The sequence below is a fragment of the Globicephala melas genome, chromosome 2, assembly GCF_963455315.2.
Source record: "Globicephala melas chromosome 2, mGloMel1.2, whole genome shotgun sequence".
Lineage (NCBI taxonomy): Eukaryota > Metazoa > Chordata > Mammalia > Artiodactyla > Delphinidae > Globicephala > Globicephala melas.
In genome coordinates this window covers 25575485-25595560 of record NC_083315.2, presented here as the reverse complement: position 1 = coordinate 25595560, position 20076 = coordinate 25575485, and the positions used below count along the sequence as shown (strand labels likewise).

Sequence of the window (20076 nt, the reverse complement as noted above, 5' to 3'; positions counted from 1 at the left end):
AGACTCATATTGAAAATATTCATTATTTAATCAATGTACAAAATATATATATGGGAAAATAACATTAATAATCATTACATGCTATTTTCCATCTCAGGAACAGGAAAGGAAGAGCATTCACTTTAGGGTTTCACAGTCACTTGGTTGAAAAAGCAAAGAAGAAAGCCAGGTTTCCATTCTGACCAAAAAAAAAAAAAAGGTGAGCCCCAGAAATTCAAAGGACTCCAAATCTTAGAAGGTTCACAGGGTGCAGTGCTGAGTGACACCAACAGACAAGGAAATGTGGGCTCATTGTTAATATGGACCCATTTGATTGGAACTCGGGGACTCGCTTGACTTAATTTCCTTTTTCTGCTCATCAAGGGAACTCTAGCCTTTAAGTGTAAAGCGTGACACTTAAGCTTAGCATTCATTGTCACCAGTCAGATCTGCATCAGAAACTTCGCTCCACTTCCTCGTAATCCTTCTCCAAGACTGCCAAGTCTTCCCTGGCTTCTACAAACTCGCCTTCCTCCATGCCTTCCCTAATGTACCAGTGCAGAAACGCCTTCTTGGCGTACATGAGGTCGAACTTGTGTCCCAGGCGGGCCCAGGCCTCCACGACCGCCGTGCTGTTGCTCAGCATACAGACAGCCCGCTGGACCTCGGCCAGGTCCCCTCCCGGCACTGCCCGGGGGGGATGACCATTGATGCCCACCTTGAATCCAGTTGGACACCAATCTACAAACTGGACAGAGTTCCTTGTCTTCATGGCTGCAATTGCCGTGTTCACGTCCTTGGGGACCACATCCCCTCTGTAGAGCAGGCAGCAGGCCACGTACTTCCCCAGGCAAGAGTCACACTTGACCAGCTGGTTGGAGGACTCGAAGCAAGCAGCTGTGATGTCTGACACAGAGGGCTCCTCGTGGTGGGCGTTGTCCGCAGAGATGATGGGGGCGAAGCTGGTCATGGGGAAGTGTATTCTAGGGTAAGGTACGAGGTTGGTCTGGAATTCAATCAGGTCCACGTTCAGGGGCCCCTCAAACCGGAGGGAAGTAGTGATGGAAGATACTGCCTGACTCAGCAGCCTGTTGATGCTGGCATAAGAGGGGTGTTCAACGTCAAGTTTGCGATGGCATATGTCATAGATGGCCTCGTTATCCACCAGGAAGGTACAGTCCACATGCTCTATGGTGGGATGGGTGGTGAGGATGGTGTTGTAAGGCTCCACTATAGCCGTGGAGATCCGGGGGGTTGGGTAGACAGAAAACTCCAGTTTAGCCTTCGTGCTGTAGTCTCTGGAGAGCTGCTCCATTAAGAGAGACGTAAATCCGGATCCAGTGCCGCCTCCAAAGCTTCGGAAAATCAAAAATCCCTGAAGACCACTGCACTGTTCCGCCTAGGGAAAGTAAAAGGGACATAAGAATTCAGCCAAATAAACCCAGAAGCAGTGGTAACCGTGGGACACAACTAGTACCCCAAAACAAACAGAAACTTTCAGAAAGAACTGGTTTACCATCACTAACTCATCACAAACATATTTACTTTGAAACATACTTGAGAAGTTACTTCTGGAGTGGGGGAAGTGCTTAGAGTTTTACTGTAAGCAAAGCATAAATATTCAACTGTCTTTTGCTACCCCTGATGAATTTATCTGTATGTGATCTAAAGTAAGGTCTTTATCAAAAACAAAGAAAATGACAAGCAAAATATTGAAGTAATATAATCCCCCCCCAGTAGATGAAGTACCTTTCATTTTCATACCCAATCTACGGTGCTCGTGTAAAAGGTACTGTATTCCCTAATGATTATGCCAAATACCAAAATTTTTACTAGACAAAGGATTCTCCAGACACAGGTCCTTAGGGAAGAATTAACTGTCAGTAAAGAGTAACTGATCTCCAGGTAGGATGTGCCTCCTGTTAACTTTACAGATCTTAGTAACTATTGGAAAATACAAGTTTTAGAGATCTTTGGAAGTCTCTGATAAAAAGATATGCCATGAGTCAGCAGAAGCAAGAGTAGATGGGGGCTAGTCACTAAAAAGAAGGAAACCCTGCTGTTTGTGACAACGTGGATGGAGCTTGTGGGCAGTTAAGCAAAGTGAAATAAGTCAGACAGAGAAAGAAAAGTACTGCATCATCTCACTTATATGTGGAATCGAAAAAAGCCAAACTCATAGAAACAGAGAGTAGAATAGTAGTTGTGAGGAACTGGGGTCGGGTGGGAGATGCTGCTCAAAGCATATAAACTTCCAGTTATAAGATGATTAAGTTATTGGGATCTAATGTACAGCATGGTGACTGTAGTTAACAGCACTGTGTTGTAAACTTGAAAGCTGCTAAGAGAACAGATCTTAAATGTTGTCGTCTCCACACACAAAAAGGTAATTATGTGAGGGATGGATGTATTAACTAACCTGACTGTGGTGATCATTTGGCAATATATTCCTGTGTCACATCACCATGATGTACACCTTAACTTTACACAATGTTATAGGTCAATTATACCTCAATAAAATGGGGGGAGATAAAATAAAATATTTCCTCATAAATATAAAAAGAAAAACAAAATAGTCGATGGGGGCTGTACAGTAAGTGCAAAGGCTTCTTTCCCCTGCCTAGTAAGGAAGGTAGTCAGTGCCCACATCAGGACCAGCCCAGCTTTGAGCATGCACAGGAGGCTCCCAGCGGAGAGGTTGGGTGGTGATGGAGGCGTAGGTAGAAAGTGCTGCTTGGGCGGGTCCCGCAGGATCACAGGCACACAGGCACTGCCCGTGGAAGGAGAGAGGAGCCACTTGCCAGCTTTCGGAGCCTCTCCAGCACCAGATCGAGGATCTCTGGCCCCACAGAGTAGCGACCACGGGCGTAGTTATTTGCAGCATCCTCCTTTCCGCTGACGAGCTGCTCCGGGTGGAAGAGTGAGCGGTACCTGCCTGCACGGATCTCATCTGCCAAGAGGAAAGGAGGTCAGTGCAGTCCACTCCATCGCACCCCTAACTCTTGCACAGCCCTGCACCCTGACTCGCTTTCTCTCTTCTAATGTCCTATAAAGAAATGGATTTAAACTGCCCAACTGGCCCTTCTTAATCGAGGAAAAGGTATAATTATCCCCATATAAATTGAAAGCACGTTTTTCCGTCATACACCCTTTATTAGTTTCTCAGGGCTACTGTAACAAAATACAACAAACTTGGTGGCTTAAAACAAGGGAGATTTATTGCCTCATAGTTCAGGAGGCTGTAAGTTCAATGTCCAGATGTCGACAGGGTTGGTTCCTTCTGGAGGCTCTGGTGGAGAAATGGCCGCATGCCTCTCTCCCAGTTTCTGGTGACTGCATACAAGTTCTTGGAGTTCTTGGCCGGCAGCTACATCACATCATCTCTGCCCCCATCACAATGCCCCCTTTTCCTGTCCGTGTGTTCTCTCTTCTCATAAGGTGTACTGAGGGGACCACCCTGCTCTTAGAAAATGAGTGCTTTTCCTCTTAGGCAGGAGCTTCTAGGTATCTGATGCCAAGTCCATTGGGGTACATCTGCATAAATACATGTCATCAAGCCAATTTTATTATTATTATTTATAATTGTTATATGGGCCATATATCACCCATATATCCAACCAGATCATTGGACATAGGGCCTCCCTAATCTGGTATGACCTCATCTTAACTATGTACATCTGCAAAGACCCCAGTTCCAAATAAACTCATATTCTAGGGTTCTAGGTGGGTGCAGAGTTTTGGGGGGACAACATTCAACCCACCACACATGCATGGTACTTTTGCATTTTAAGATAAAGAGCCAGCTGTGTGCTGGAAAAGTATACCAATCTATACGATTAGTTATATGCTTAAAAAGAGGCTTTCACAAGAAAAACGGAGCTGGAGGAATCAGGTTCCCGGACTTCAGACTATACTACAAAGCTACAGTAATCAAGATGGTATGGTACTGGCACAAAAACAGAAATATAGATCAATTGAACAGGATAGAAAGCCCGGAGGTAAACCCACGCACATATGGTCACCTTATTTTTGATAAAGGAGGCAAGAATATACAATGGAGAAAAGACAGCCTCTTCAATAAGTGGTGCTGGGAAAACTGGACTGCTACATGTAAAAGAATGAAATTAGAACACTCCCTAACACCATACACAAAAATAAACTCAAAATGGATTGAAGACCTAAATGTAAGGCCAGACCCTATAAAACTCTTAGAGGAAAACAGGAAGAACACTCTACAACATAAATCACAGCAAGATCCTTTCTGACCCACCTCCTAGAGAAATGGAAATAAAAACAACAATAAACAAATGGGACCTAATGGAACTTAAAAGCTTTTGCACAGCAAAGGAAAACATAAACAAGATGAAAAGACAACCCTCAGAAGGGGAGAAAATATTTGCAAATGAAGCAACTGACAAAGGATTAATCTCCAAAATTTACAAGCAGCTCATGCAGCTCAATATCAAAAAACAAACAACCCAATCCAAAAATGGGCAGAAGACCTAAACAGACATTTCTCCAAAGAAGATATACAGATTGCCAACAAACAAATGAAAGGATGCTCAACATCACTAATCATTAGAGAAATGCAAATCAAAACTACAATGAAGTATCACCTCACACCATTCAGAATGGCCATCATCAAAAAATCTACAAACAATAAATGGTAGAGAGGGTGTGGAGAAAAGGGAAGCCTCTTGCACTCTTGGTGGGAATGTAAATTGATACAGCCACTATGGAGAACGGTATGGAGGTTCCTTAAAACACTAAAATAGAACTACCATATGACACAGCAATCCCACTCCTGGTCATATACCCTGAGGAAATCATAATTCAAAAAGAGTCATGTACCACAATGTTCATTGCAGCTCTATTTACAATAGCCAGGACATGGAAACAACCTAAGTGTGCATTGACAGATGAATAGATAAAGAAGATGTGGCACATATATACAATGGAATATTACTCAGCCATAAAAAGGAACAAAACTGAGTTATTTGTAGTGGATGGACCTAGAGTCTGTCATACAGAGTGAAGTAAGTCAGTAAGAGAAAAACAAATACCATACGCTAACACATATACATGGAATCTAAAAAAAACAAAACAAAAAACAGAAAAAAACCATGGTTCTGAAGAACCTAGGAGCAGGATAGGAATAAAGATCCAGATGTAGAGAATGGACTTGACATGGGGAGGGGGAAGGGTAAGCTGGGACAAAGTGAGAGAGTGGCATGGATATATATACGCTACTAAATGTAAAATAGATAGCTAGTGAGAAGCAGACTCATAGTACAGGGAGATTAGCTCGGTGCTTTGTGACCACCTAGAGGGGTGGGATAGGGAGGGTGGGAGGGAGATGCAAGAGGGAGGAGATATGGGGATATATGTATAGCTGATTCACTTTTTTATAAAGCAGAAACTAACACACCGTTGTAAAGCAATTATACTCCAATAAAGATGTTAAAAAAAAAAAAGAGAGAGAAGCATGCAAACTCAAATGCCCGCACCACTTGGTGCAGTTAACACAAATGCCTGAAGCAGGGAAATAGCATGAAGATGTCAGTATTCCATACAACTAAGCATAACCCTTGCTGGTTTCATTCCCTTTTAAACCAAGAAAACATCAAGACACAGCATGTCCAAGGGCCGGGTCACACTCACCTACCTTAGAATTATCCAAACAGCGTGATTCCTGAAGATCGACGCAGCAGCATTTGAGGGCTAGGGAGGCTCTGGGAATGTTGCCCTGGTTATAGCGGGTGGGATACGCATTGCATAGCAGTTCAGAGCATGTGCTCAAGAATCAGTTCCCTGGGTGCATGGCTGGCCTTCCTCACTTAGCTATAGAGCAGTTACTTAGTGTCTCTAAGCCCCAGTTATATCCTCTCACAAATAAGGATGATAGCAAGACCTACCCCAGTGAGTTTTCATGAGGATTAAAGACCACAGAGCATGATGCATGGCCCATATAACAATTACAAATAATAATGATAATGGCTTCATGTCATGTATTTATGCAGATGTACCTCAATGGCCTTGGCATCAGATACCTAGAAGCTCCTGCCTAAGAGGAAAAGCATTCATTTTCTAAGAGCAAGGTGGTCCCCTCAGTACACCTTGCTCTCCTGTGTATGACCATGTATATGACCACAATTTGGTACACCCCTAAATGTTTAAATTTAATAAAACTGAGTTGAAATTACTTTTAACTAACATATGCACACCAAAAAACAACCACCAAAGTTGGGATGTTTTAAAGATATATTTACAAACAAGTGGGCATATAATTCCAGGTAGACTACCTGCTTCTCACCTGAAGCAATAAGGCTGAGTTCAGTTTAAGTAGGGAATCTATGGAAGCCTGCTTCTTCAAGACAATGTCCAATTGAGTTCTTGAGGGTGGTTAGTTCCATAAATTCCTTCAGTAAAATCCACTTTCTGGGAGATCAGTGATATAGCACCACCATTCACAAGTATACAAATTTCTGCCATGTTTCCACCCTGCTCAGAGACCATGTACCTGGCCCAGCATCCTTAACCAGCATCCACAGGGACTTTGGTGGTTTTAAACATGATTATTATTTGATGGTTCCTTGGCTTCCTTACCCTCCATTCCAGGTTAAGCCTTCTAGGACTCCCCTATAACAACGTCCTCCTCATTTTCAAGCTGAAACAACACTCACGGGTGTCTGGATGTGTCTTTGCTCATGGTTTCCATCTCTCTCACCTGTGAACTATTAAAATCCCCCTGCCCAGTCTTCCAGACTCAGAGGAACTATCACTTGGTCCATAAGGTCTTTTCTGATCTTTTCCGTAGAGGTAAAGCTCAGGCCTCACTTCCTTCAGATTCCTACACACCACCTCCTCAGTAAAGCTTTCCTTGACGTTCCTTTTGAAAAACAGCCCCCTCAGCTCACACGCAATATTCCCTTCCCCTGTGGCCCTGCTTTGTTTTTCCCCATGCTCCGATCGCCACCAGACACACTATTTGGCTTTTATAGGTCTGCTCCCCACTAGAATGTAAGCTCCAGGAAGACTGATACTATATATCTCTCCAATGTCAAGATAGTGTCTGGCCATATGAGGCATTTTTATTTGTTGAATAAAACAGGGAAAATCAGTGCCTCCTCTCTAAACCCTGGAGCTTATGGTGTTTTGTTTGGACCAGCTCAAGATCCTCAAAATTGCCCTCCCTCCAGGCTGAGTTCTAGAGGATTGGGGAATTTCTTCTGGTCTTTGCCTGCCGACTGTCTCTCCTCCAGCTTGCTTAGCTTCTGATCCTGGGTCCTCCTATTTGCCTAGGTCTTTGGATTAGCACAAGTTAAAATATCTGCTACAATATTCACAATGCTGGGGTGTGGGCTCTCACGTTGCTCCTTCAGCCACATTTACCAAGGTCCTCTGGGGACGTATTCTACCCTGCCCAGGATCATGGCACACCAGACTCCAGCTAAAGCTCACAGTTGCAAACTCCCATTTGTTTGAAATGAAAATTCAGATATTCTCTTAGGGCACTTATAACTCAAGTCAGAATATGACGTGACTGCCTCTCTCAGGTTCCACACTAGTCTTGCCTGTTCTTGAAGCCATCAGTAGCTCCTTATTTTTAATTCTTTCACAACATTTAGCAGAGTAATACTGAATCAATATAAATCTTGGCCTTGACATTTCTTAACTTCCACCTATTAATTTAAAAAACCTTTCTATCCTTTCCCTCACGTTGACATCAACGTACTTTCTCCATCAGTTTGTTACTTGATTCAGACTTCGTTCTGATGAGGAAATGAACTCCAATCCAGATTGTATTTTCCAGAGAAGACTGTAATGATATTTCCTATCTCACTTGTGCTTCTAGAACCTCACTATTTCTGTATCAAGAGGTGAGGTCTATATCCCTTCCCAGGATGGATCTTTGTAACCGTTTCAACCCATGGAGGACAGCTGAAGTGACAAAATGTGACTTCTGAGGCCAGGTTATAAAAATGGCATGGACTTCTGCCTTGTTCTCGTGGGATGCTTGTTCTTGGAACCCAGCTACCATGCCACAAGGACGCACGAGCAGCCCACAGAGACCCCACAGCCCTGGCTTCACTCTCAGCCAACAGCCAGCACCAACTCGCCAGCCAAGCGAGTGAGCCACTTTCAAAGTGAATCTTCCGGCTCCCACTTGAGTCTACCTTCCTGACACCATATGGACCAGAGGAGCTGTCCTCTGAGCCCTGTCCAAACTGCAGATTCATGGAGAAAGTAATGGTTGTTGGTCTTTTAAACTGCTAAGTTTGGAGGCGATTTCTTACACAGCAGAAAATAATTGATAGAGTACCAAACCCAAACCCACCCTCCTCTGTAGTCTTCTCTGAAGTCAGCAAGACCCTTTCTCTCCCCAGCATTTCGCCAGCTCCATTTCAAGTGTTTTTGCACGAGATACTACAACATTTGCTGTTAATAATCGTAAGTAATCATTTTATAATCATTAATCATCATTTCCCCACAATTAGAAGAGTTATTTAGCTCCTTCCTTCTTTGGAATCATGTTCAACTATTCTATTCTCTAAAAGCAGGTAATGCCAAATTTCAGATTCTTTGTCAGAAGCTTCTAGCAACTGGCTTTCAAACCCAGGAAAAGATTTAGTGTTCTGTTACAGTCGATTGTGTGGAGAAACTAACAAGGTTTTTGTTCTTTTCATCACTCAGAGAAAGAAGGCTAAGCTAGTCCTCCCTTTGGGTTTGTTTGTCATGCTGATCACCCTAAGTGTCCACTGAGAGATGCTCTAAATTTGGAAAAGGGCCATATGATCCTGTTCAGATAGATTCATGTAATCTGATGATCCCACCCACTGATACTTGCTTGTTTGGGTTGTGGACCCGGTTAAACACACTAGAACGTAAAATGTACATTACCTACAACAGTTGGCTCCAGGTCCATGAAGAGTGCTCTGGGCACGTGCTTCCCAGCTCTGGTCTCACAAAAGAAGGAATCGAAAGATGCACCCATAGGCTCCGTTTTGGCATGTGCCTGCGGATACTGCCTGCCGTCGAGAACAACGCCATCTGGCTGGATTCCGTGTTCCAGGCAGTAGAGCTCCCAACAGGCATCCCCAATCTGGACGCCAGCTTGGCCAATGTGGACAGACAGGCACTCCCTCTGAAATGAGCCGTAGTATTTAAGTTACAGCTGTGCATCTTCCTAACATGATAATACGAGCTACATCACTCAGCAGGTCCACTCAGGGCTGAGAGAAAGCAGGCTAGCGTATGCCAGCAAGAGAACTTTGTGATAAAGCTAATGAAAACTGTCTCATGGAAACCAAAAACCAAGGTACAGGTAAGGTTCAGGAACAAGTAAACCAAGGACTCCAGTTCACACAACATAAATTAAGCATCTATTGTGTAATGGGCTAAGGATGAGTTAAGACATATCATATAGGAATAAAATCAAGCTTTCTCACCCAGAAAAAAAAATTAGTTATTGGAAAGGAATAAAACCAAAATCAATGTACAGCCTGATATATGTTAAAACCCACTGCAGTCAATCTCATATCTTGAGATTTTATATTTACTGTTCATATGTGCTCTAAATAAGGAAGGATGTTCTAAGCTTAAAAGTAGTGCAAAATTTACCAAGGAAACATGCTATAGATTTAATAACCCCAAAATGTAAAAACTCCATACTATAATAAACAAACAAAAATACTGATGTATATAAAAAAGGATTTATGGGCTTCCCTGGTGGCGCAGTGGTTGAGAGTCCGCCTGCCGATGCAGGGGACGCGGGTTCGTGCCCCGGTCCGGGAAGATCCCACATGCCGCGGAGCGGCTGGGCCCGTGAGCCATGGCCGCTGAGCCTGCGCGTCCGGAGCCTGTGCTCCACAACGGGAGAGGCCACAGCAGTGGGAGGCCCGCGTACCGCAAAAAAAAAAAAAGGATTTATGTATAGCCCTTCATATATGAGCTATACATAAGGCAATTTTATATACATCAATTAAAAAATACTTGAGACATCTATTAGATAAATAGGAAAATGACATAAACAAATGAATTACAAAAGAAAGAAATGATCTAAAATGCAAAGATTTAGGCACAATGGCATTCACAGTATCATTATTTATAAGAGTAAAAACCAAGAACCAATCTACTTAACCATTTACCTATTGTTGGGCATTTAAAGGAAAGTACATCGATACAATGGCATGCTATGCAAACCTTCAACAGTTACCAAAAAATTGTATGACATGGGAAATACTTATGTTAAAATGTTACGTGAAAGCGTATGTTATATAATTGTATATAAAGTATGATGTCAAATACATTTAAAAATAAGCTTACTCAGCCATAAAAAAGAATGAAGTAATGCCATTTGCAGCAACATGGATGGGCCTAGAGATTATCATACTAAGTGAAGTTAAGTCAGAGAAGGACAAATATCATATGATATCACTTATATGTGGAATCTAAAAAATGATACAAACGAACTTCTTTACAAAACAGAAACAGACCCACAGACATAAAAAACAAACTTACAGTTACCAAAGGGGAAGAGGGGAGAAATAAATATAAATACATATAACATAGATAAACAACAAGGTCCTACTGAATGACACAGGGAATTGTATTCAACATTCTGTAATAAACCATAATAGAAAAGAATATGAAAAAGAATATATATATGTATAACTGAATCACTTTGCTGTACACAAGAAACTAACTCAACTTTGTAAATCAACTATACATCAATAAACAAATAAAATAAAATAAAAGTAAAAATAAGCACAGAAAAAAAGTCTTTAAAATGCATCAAAATATTAACTCTAGTTACGTCTGGGTAGAATTTTTTTTCCTGTTTAAACTTACCTATTTTCTTCACCCTCATTAGCCTCCCCTCTCCTCTCCCACTTTTAAACTACCATTCACTTTTATTTTTTTTAAGGCAAATAACTTTTTTTTTTTTGTAATTTAAATATCTACTCATCTAAGAGAGGGGAGAAAAAGTTAAATCCTAAAAATCTAAAGGGACAGCAATTGCTGGCTTTAATATCGTTGTGTTTTGATTGCCAATGGTCATGGAACAAGTCTGTGCAGAGGGTCTTACAGGGTGAGAAGTCTGTTTACTGCATCATCAGAACCCTTCAGGCTGTCTGCCTGATATGCTGATAGGCAACACTGCCCTCCTCTGTCTGTCCGTGGCTGCACTTTCCCAAGGTCTGAGATTCAACCACAAAAAGACCACCGATTGGAGGAGGGGAGGGAGGTCTCTGTGGCCAATCACAGCCCTGCCATCTGACCCAGACTCTGCTCACTCTGCTTGTGCTCAGCCATAAAAACCCTGTACTTTGTCTCCTTGAGTCACGGGCATAACACAGAACTCTGTGCTTTACGAGGAATTCAAGTTCATTACCTGAGTAGAACTTCCCTTTGATTTCTTTTGTATGCAACCATGTCTCTCACGACAAAGGAAGCGAACTCAATTTACAAAGCACTTCACTTAGTACCAACCAATTTTTCCAACCTCTATCTGGCACAGAAAAATCAAAACAACATATTCCATCATCAACAGCCTTCTAACACCTGAGTCTGTAAAGCACAGCTTCAATCCTCTCTCCTCCCAAAGGACTTAAGATGATCTCAGTACATTAGCTACTGTGATCAGATCAAAACTGACCCCAATTCCTAGATTTAGGTACAAACTTAAAAGTGGCGGAGGGGTGGGGGTGGAGGGGGTGGAGGGGGGCGGCGAATTCCTTGTTTCTGCGTCATTAAAACCACTTGCATGTAGATTTCTCTCACAACATCCTTCCACGGCTGTTTTCCACCCAGTCCAACAGGTCATGCACACAGGGTACTTGCTCTTAATATTCACAGTAAAAATAATCGACAACATGAAAAACAATTGCTGATCTTCATGGGGACTGTTCTCCCAAGTGATACAGACATAGGAGGGAAACAGCTTTTTGAACTTGGCAGGAATACTTGGCCCAAGAAGGACCAATCTTGCCCATCCTGGTTTGAGAAGCAGCTGAGTTTATCTCATAACTGTGTCCCGGGGACAGAAGGCTATCTCCACCTTATTCTTAGCCTTTTCCTCCTTTCCAAACTATCTGTTAAAATATTAGTCACACTATATAAAATAAAGACTGTCAAATGCCCACTGAATATCAGTAGTGATATCACAGCACATTCATAAATGCTGCTTTAAAGCTTATTGGGAATTACTAGGACAGCACAGTTTTTTAATTACCTTTTTATTTTGAGATAAATATGAATTGTAGATTCATGTGTGGTTATAAGAAATAATGCAGAAAGAGCTCATGGATCCCTTACCTGTTTTCCTCCAGTGGAAATATCTTGCAAGATCACACCCAGAATATCAAAACTGATACACTCAAGACAGAGCATTTCCATTACTGCAAGGATCCCTGATGTAGGAAGGCATAATTTTTAAGAGCAAAACAATATAAAATAAACATCCTTAAAATGTTGGAGAGAAAGTCCAATGGGGTGAGAAGATCAAAGATGAAAAAGCAATTCGAATGCTTGCTTTCATTTAAGAATTAAAAATTCTGAGACTAAAAATTACTGTGACTGGAACATAAGAGATAATAACACTGTTGGTGGAAACATAAATTGGTGCAGCCACTGTGGAAAACAGTTTGAAGGTTTCTCAAAAAACTAAAAAGAGAACTGTCATATGAAACAGCAATTCCACTCCTGGGTATATATTTGAGAAAAACAAAAACACTAATTCGAAAAGATACATGAACCCCAGTGTTCATAACAGCATTATTTACAATTGTCAAGACATGGAAGCCACCTGAGTGTCCATCAACAGATAAATGGATAAGAAGTGGTATACACACACACACACACACACACACACACACACACACACAATGGAATATTGCTCAGCCATTAAAACAGAACAAATTTTTGCCATTTGCAGCAACATGGATGGACTTGAAAAATTGAAATAAGTCAGACAGAGACAAACATGTATGATATCACTTATATGTGGAATCTAAAACATACAAGAAACTAGTGAATATAATAAAAAGAAGCAGACTCACAGATATAGAGAAAAACTAGTGGTTAGCGGAGGGGAGAGTGAAGGGGGGAGGGCAATTTAGGGGTAGGGGACTAAATGGTACAAACTATTAGGTATAGAATAAGTGACAAGGATACATTGTACAACATGGGGAATAGAGCCAGTATTTTATAGTAATTACAAATGGAGTATGACCTTTGAAAATTGTGAATCACTATATAGCACACCTGTAACACATAATATTGTATAGCGACTCTACGTCAATTAAAAAAAGAAAAAACCGAGAGTGAAAGGAAAGTGGATCATAAGAGGTGGTCCCCAAACAGAATTATTGTAAGTAACTGTATTAATTATTGTCCTCAAAGAACTAGACTCAAGAGAGGACAACATAGAGGTCCCTGCCCTTCACCCAGCCTCACATTTATGAGCTCAGCAACGGTGACCTGGGTCTGAAGTTCCCAGAAACTCTGAAAGCATTACTAAAAACGAAGCCACTGGTTTCTACAGAAAAACCAGCACACTCAGTCTAAAGCAAATGTAAAAACTAAAGGAAGGAGAGGATCTTGCCTCAGTGCTTCCGTTAAAGGCAGTGAACCACTACAAATCAACAAAGCTTGTCCTAAAAGCAGCAGAATTATAGATGAATAGATGAGATTCAGAGCAGATTCAAATCTGATCCAAACACAGATATTTAAAGAAACAAATGCCTCTTTAAACATTTCTTCTCTTGTGTCAGGAATCCATGAAGAATTGTTTGGTGGGGGAAAAGAGAGACACACAGGATGAAAAAAAATTGCTACAACTGTTGACAGCAACACTGTCAGCAACATAGAAGCCACTTACCATGTTGATCTGCAGGTGCCCCACTGCCCAGTGGTACTGACAGGAGGAGCCGCCCAGGTAAGCTTTATCAAAGGGCAGAAAGTGACTCTACCTGAGGGCTGAGACACTTAAAGCAGCACAGCCTCTTTTCAGTTTTTCACTTCTCTGGTGTCAGAGGAGCTGTGATGGGCCTACCTGAACACCCTGTGATAAAGTCTGTGCACAACTACCGATGAATTCTCTAAAGCTTATCCAAATCTGCTTGCGACGTATACCTAGGTTGAAAATAACAAATGTCTTTAAGAAAGAATCCTCCTCTTGTATTAAGAATGTATGAGGGGCTTCCCTGGTGGCGCAGTGGTTGAGAGTCCGCCTGCCGATTCAGGGGACACGGGTTCGTGCCCCGGTCCGGGAAGATCCCACATGCCGCGGAGCGGCTGGGTCCGTGAGCCATGGCCGCTGAGCCTGCGCGTCCGGAGCCTGTGCTCCGCAACGGGAGAGGCCACAACAGTGAGAGGCCCGTGTATCGCAAAAAAAAAAAAAAAGACAGAATTTGAATTAACAGGAGAAAAGCAAACAGATTTTTACATGTACAGAGGATCCTCCATAGGAAAATAAAAACCCAAAGAAGGAGCAAAACCTTAGTGCTTATGTACGAGGTTGGACAATGAGAGGGAATTGTGGAAGAGTAAGTAAAATACACGGGGAGACCAAAGGAAGATAAGAGTTATTTAAACAATTTCTGTTTGTAGAGAATTCTGTCTCTGACTCCCCCCATCCTCCTGATATGGGGAGGGCCGCTATCACAGGGGAGATTTATCTCCTGCTTTCATGAAGAAGGGGGGAGGTCAGAAGGCCCTTCTTGCACCTGGTGTTCTTCAAGTGCCTGCAGCTAAAAATAATCCTCCTTCCAAAGCAGCATGTTTAAGGTGGCATATATTGCTACCCTTCAATGTATATACAATTTTATTTCTTAGGATAGATTCCCAGAAAGGGAATCAGAGTGTGAAAGGGGAGGTGATTTTTAAAGCCTTTGACATAAAGAAAGCAGTATTTTAAACCAAAGAATGTGCTATTTAACAATTTTCTTTTTTATTTGAGAAGGTCCTTTACGTGCTGTAGTGCCTTCTTATAATTAGAGGATGAAGGCACTTGGACTCTTCTGCTCTGGAGACAGGAGGTCTCATAATCAGATTTACTGGTTTCCTAGAGAGAGCCCTGAGAACACATTTTTCCAATACCTTTGGTGACCGGGGATTTATCTCACATGAATAATTCAGCGTGTGCAAACCTCATTTTACTTTCAACCTCTCCCCACATGCTAAGAAAGTTCTAAAATGCTTCCAATTTGCCTTGGCTTGTGGTGAAAGTCCTAATGAACTGTGAACTACTAATCGGGTCTTGGGGATTTAGGAATGGAGTCAGAACTAAATCCCAGGTCACGCGTTTTCAGCAGGGTGACCCCCTCGGCTACCCTCCCCTTCTAGCTTCTATGAAGTTAAGCGCCTGGAGGTAGGAGGAGAGGGGCGGGACTCCACGTTTCCTAGCAACCGCACGCCGTCCCCTGATTGGCTGGTCGCCGCGCGGCCGCCATTTTCAAACCCCGGAAGATGGCGATGGCGGCGGCGGCGGTGGCGGCGCCCTCCTGACAGGAACCCTTCTCCGGGCCGAAGCGGCCGGGCGCCGTGCGGCTCCCAGCGGGCCTCCCGGGCACCCGGCCACCGCGCCGCCCCCTTCACGCCATGGAGCCCGAGCTGGCGGCCCAGGAGCAGAGCCGGCCGCGGAGGCGAAGCCGCCGGGCCTCGGGACTCAGCGCGGGCGGCGCCGCAGAGCCTTCGGCCGACACCCCCGGGCCGGGGCCAGATGGCAGGTGAGCGCTGGGGGCGGCGGCGCCTGGGGACCCCTAGCGTTGGGTCCGAGGTTGGGGAGGGGGTGGGAGGAGGGGAGGGGCAGGGGAGGGCCGGGCTGCCTACTCTCCTCCCCCTTCTCCCCCCTCCCTCTTCTCCCCCCCTTTCCTTCTTCTCCCCCTTCTTTTCCTTCCTCCTCCTCGTCCCCCTCCTCTCACCCTCCTACCCCTCTTCCTATCATCTTCTCCCTGGTCCTTTATTTCCTTTTCCCACTCCTCTCCTTCCTACCTCTCCCCTTCCCCCTTCCTCCAGTCTCCTTCCCCACCTCCCTCAGGTGGCCTTGGAGATCCTCTAAACATCCATCAGGTTTCGGGCCGGAATTGGGAAGGTTCCTAAATGCCCCCGGGGAACTGCGGGGTCGGGGGACGGGAATCGTCCCTGGAGCCAGAGGACTTCTACCAGACAGCAAACTTTTAGCCTAAAAACGAGCATTAATATGAAAAGTTTTGCCGAGGTCAGAGTCTCTCCTTTGGAGCCTTGGCCACGTCGGTGCTCAGCGCAGCTCACGGCCCCAGCCTCCTGGGTAAAGAGAGCAAAGAGGATGGTCGCCGACTTTTTAGCTGTTGACACATTTCACATTCTGTCCCGTGTGTCTACAAAGGAAGGACACTAGCCGAGGGTTTCAGAGGCTGTGTCTGCAAGAGGAGAGGGTGAAAAAGTGCTAAAGGCGTGGCTTTCCCCTCACGGTTTTGCAGGGGGTGGGTTTCCAGTGACTGGCGGTTGGACCTTACATCCCTGAAGTTGTGTCCTCATCTGTCAACTGGGATTATAATAGTACCCACTTCCTGTAAGTTGTGAAATTCAGTGAGGTCATGTGTGTAACCCCATACACAGAGAGCTCTCAACAAATGTTAACTGTTATTTGTTGATTTTTATCTATAATTCCACCTCTGCTCCATCTTTTCAGAAGCACTGTGGTCCACTTCACATTATTACTTGAGATAAACTACAGTTCCTTACATAATTTACATTCCAGTCATGCCTGCATGTGCCAATCCCTTTTTTTTAAAATTTATTTAATTAATTTATTTTTGGCTGCATTGGGTCTTGGTTGCTGCGTGCAGGCTTTCTCTAGTTGCAGCGAGCAGGGGTTACTCTTCATTGAGGTGCACGGACCTCTCACTGCGGTGGCTTCTCTTCGTGCGGAGCATGGGCCCTAGAGCGCGTAGCCTTCACTAGTTGCGGTGCATGGGCTCAGTAGTTGTGGCTCAGGGGCTCTAGAGCACAGGCTCAGTAGTTGTGGCACACAGGCTCTAGAGCACAGGCTCAGTAGTTGTGGCACACAGGCTTAGTTGCTCTGCGGCATGTGGGATCTTCCCGGACCAGGGATCGAACCTGTGTCCCCTGCACTGGCAGGCAGATTCCTAGCCACTGCACCACCAGGGAGGTCCGCCAAACCCTTTTTGAGAGAAAGGAAAACACCTTACTTTCATGGACAAGGCATTTATAAACTCATTGTAAGTTATCATGCAGAGAGAACAGTATCTTTCATTAGATACTGATTTTTATTTTGAAGTTTACGATAACCCTTGCCTGAAACTTTTATACTGATTACAGCCTAGTTTAAGAAGAAGTGAAAGAGCAGAGAGAGAGATGTCATCATCTCTGAGACTGAGAAATAGGAGAATCGGGAAAGAATCGGGAAAGCCTAGTTAAGGGAAAATGAACATAGAATTTCAAAAACATCAAGTGGGGCAGTGTTAAATTCATTGCACCTACCTAGTGCCAGACATTGTTGTAGATACTGGGAATTCTGGTGAACAGATGAACTCCCTGCTCTCCTGAAGCTTAAAGTCTGCTTGGGGAGGAAAGACAATAATGAAATAAATAATAAAATATCAGGTGGTCATTGCTGTGAAGAGGCATACTAAGGGGGATAGAGATAAGGAGAGGGTCATGTTGCTGTTTTTAAAACATCACAAGGAAAAGCCTCTCTGATGATAGCGATGATGTTTAAGCAGAGATCTGAAGAAATTAAGGAACAAAGCCATGTGAATATTTGGGGAGAAAGGCAGTAAGTGCAAGTAGAATCTATATGGTATGTTCAAGGACTGCAGAGAAGCCAGGGTCACTAGAGTGGAGTGAAACAGAGGGCAGAAAGGTAGATGATGAGGTCGGAGAGATGACTAGGGCCAGATCGGGTAGTATATGGTTGACTGCCAAAAGGACTTTAAATTTGAATCCGTGGTTGGGAAGCAGTAGGAAATTATGTGATCTGTCTTTTAAGAGGATCACTTTGTTACGTGGCAAGGATAGAATCCGAGAGACCAACTAAGAGTCCATTGCAGTTGAAACATCCGAGTGGTAGATGTGGTGGAAAATATTCATATTTGGGATGTGTTTTGAAAGTAGAGCTGACGGGATTTGCAGATGGATTAAATGTGGAGTTAAGAGAAATAGAGGAATGAAGAATGATTCCAAGGTTTTTGGTCTGAGCACCAGAAGAATGGGTTTCCATGTTCCTACAAAGGAAAGACCTGGGGAGTTTGCCTTGGGATATGTTATAAGACTCTTATTAAGGAGTTCATCACACCAGTTTCTTTTTTCCTTTTTCTTTTCTCTTTTTCTGCTTTTTTCTCTTTTTTTAAAAAAAATGCTTTATTGAAGTGTAACAGTCGAATGAAAGAGGGCATGAATCATAAATGTTTTTGGCTCAGTGAAATTTCATAAAGTGAATGCATCTGTGTAACCAGGTATAAATCGGGGGGTTGTCAGCAAGCAGACTTGAAATCACAGCATTTCGAAGTCATCTAGATAGTGAGTCTGAATAAAGAAGAGATTGGGGGGCTTCCCTGGTGGCACAGTGGTTAAGAATCCACCTGCCAGTGCAGGGGACACGGGTTCGAGCCCTGGTCCAGGAAGATCCCACATGCCGCGGAGCAACTAAGTCCGTGCACTACAATTGCTAAGCCTGCGCTCTAGAGCCAGCGCGCCACAACTACTGAAGCCCGCGCGCCTAGTGCCCATGCTCCGCAACAAGAGAAGCCACCGCAGTGAGAAGCCCACGCACTGCAAGGCAGAGTAGCCCCTGGTCACCGCAACTAGAGAAAGCCCGCGCACAGCAATGAAGACCCAACGTGGCCAAAAATAAATTAATAAATAAATTTATTTTTAAAAAATGAAGAGATTGGGGACTTAACCCTGAGGCACTCCCCACATTTAAAGGTCGGGGTAATGAGGGTGCTCAGAGGAACAGCTGGTGAGGTAAGAAAGAGCCAAGTGAGCTCAGGATCCAGGACGCCAAATGTAAGAAAGGATTTTGAGAAAGGACATGGGAAACTATGTCAAATGTGACTTATAAGGAAGGACTGGAAAGTTTAGTTAGATAAGGAATGAAAAGACCATTAAATCTGCTAATGAGAAGAGCATATTGACCTCGGATAGTTTCCATGAAACAGTTAAAATATTGAATTTAGAATGTTTGTAGTGGGTTGAGAAGAGAATGCAGTGTGATTTGTTCTGGAAATATGTGAGCGTTAGACACTAGGAGTATGGAGATGGAAAAAACTGTCCTTATTCTGGAAGAACTTATAATGATATAGGGAAGAAAGTTAATAATTATAATAGTGTATGACAACAGTTACCATAGCTGTATATATATGATGCCATAGATGCAAATAAAAGGAGAACTTACCCTGACTGGAGAGGACAGGAGATGATTCCCTGTAGTAATCCCTGAGTCTTGGAGGACCAGTTTAGACCATAGGTGTAAATGGGTGACATCATATGGGGGAAGGATGTTAAATGTTAAAAGGCCCTTAAGCAAATGAGCATGATGAGTTCTAGGTATCGTAACTAGTTCACTGTGGCTTGACGCTAGTTGTGTAGGAGAGAGGACTCAGACCCAGAGGAGGTAGTGATGAGAGATTATACTGAAGAAGTAAGAGTCGCATCATCAAGGGACCTTGTATGCCATGACAGTAAATCTTAGGAAAACTATTCCCTAAAAAGTGCTCATATACATAAAATTTCAGATTTGTGGACCCTTGCAGCCCAACTATGGATACCAAGTTAAAAATCCCCAAGTGAAGATGATGAATTGGTGGGAACTCTATCTGCATTAGCCTAGATGAGTGTTTGAATCTGATGGCTGGCAATGAGATAGGAGGACTTGACACGCTAAGTGTGGGTTCCACTTTGAAGAACTCTCGCTGCAACTGGAGAGCAAGAAAGAATAATGGAGGCAACGCAAGCTTGTGGGGTAGAATCTTAAGAAGGGGTAAACTTGATATGGGGTGGGGGCGGTGGGGAATAAGCAAGTACAGGGAGAGGTTGAAGAGACAAGAGAGAAAAGATGATGAAACAAGTGACCAGCAAGGCAGAAAAGGG

The 20076-nt window shown here is 43.5% G+C and overlaps 2 protein-coding genes across 2 annotated transcripts in view; one reads left to right on the top strand and one right to left on the bottom strand.

Moving 5' to 3' along the window:
- Nucleotides 1-433: 433 nt before the first annotated feature.
- Nucleotides 434-12378, bottom strand: TUBAL3 (tubulin alpha like 3). Its single transcript, XM_030837154.2, has 4 exons — nucleotides 12298-12378; nucleotides 8881-9124; nucleotides 2781-2929; nucleotides 434-1378 (listed from the first exon to the last, which is right to left on the bottom strand). Exons 1-4 carry the CDS (start codon nucleotides 12376-12378, stop codon nucleotides 434-436), a joined length of 1419 nt encoding a protein of 472 aa, XP_030693014.1.
- Nucleotides 12379-15459: 3081 nt separating this feature from the next.
- Nucleotides 15460-20076, top strand: part of NET1 (neuroepithelial cell transforming 1) — a 52902-nt gene continuing 48285 nt past the window's right edge. Inside the window, exon 1 of the mRNA XM_030836863.3 lies at nucleotides 15460-15710. Coding sequence (XP_030692723.1) covers nucleotides 15583-15710 — 128 coding nt within the window. The 5' untranslated portion in view covers nucleotides 15460-15582. The remainder of the gene's footprint in view (nucleotides 15711-20076) is intronic.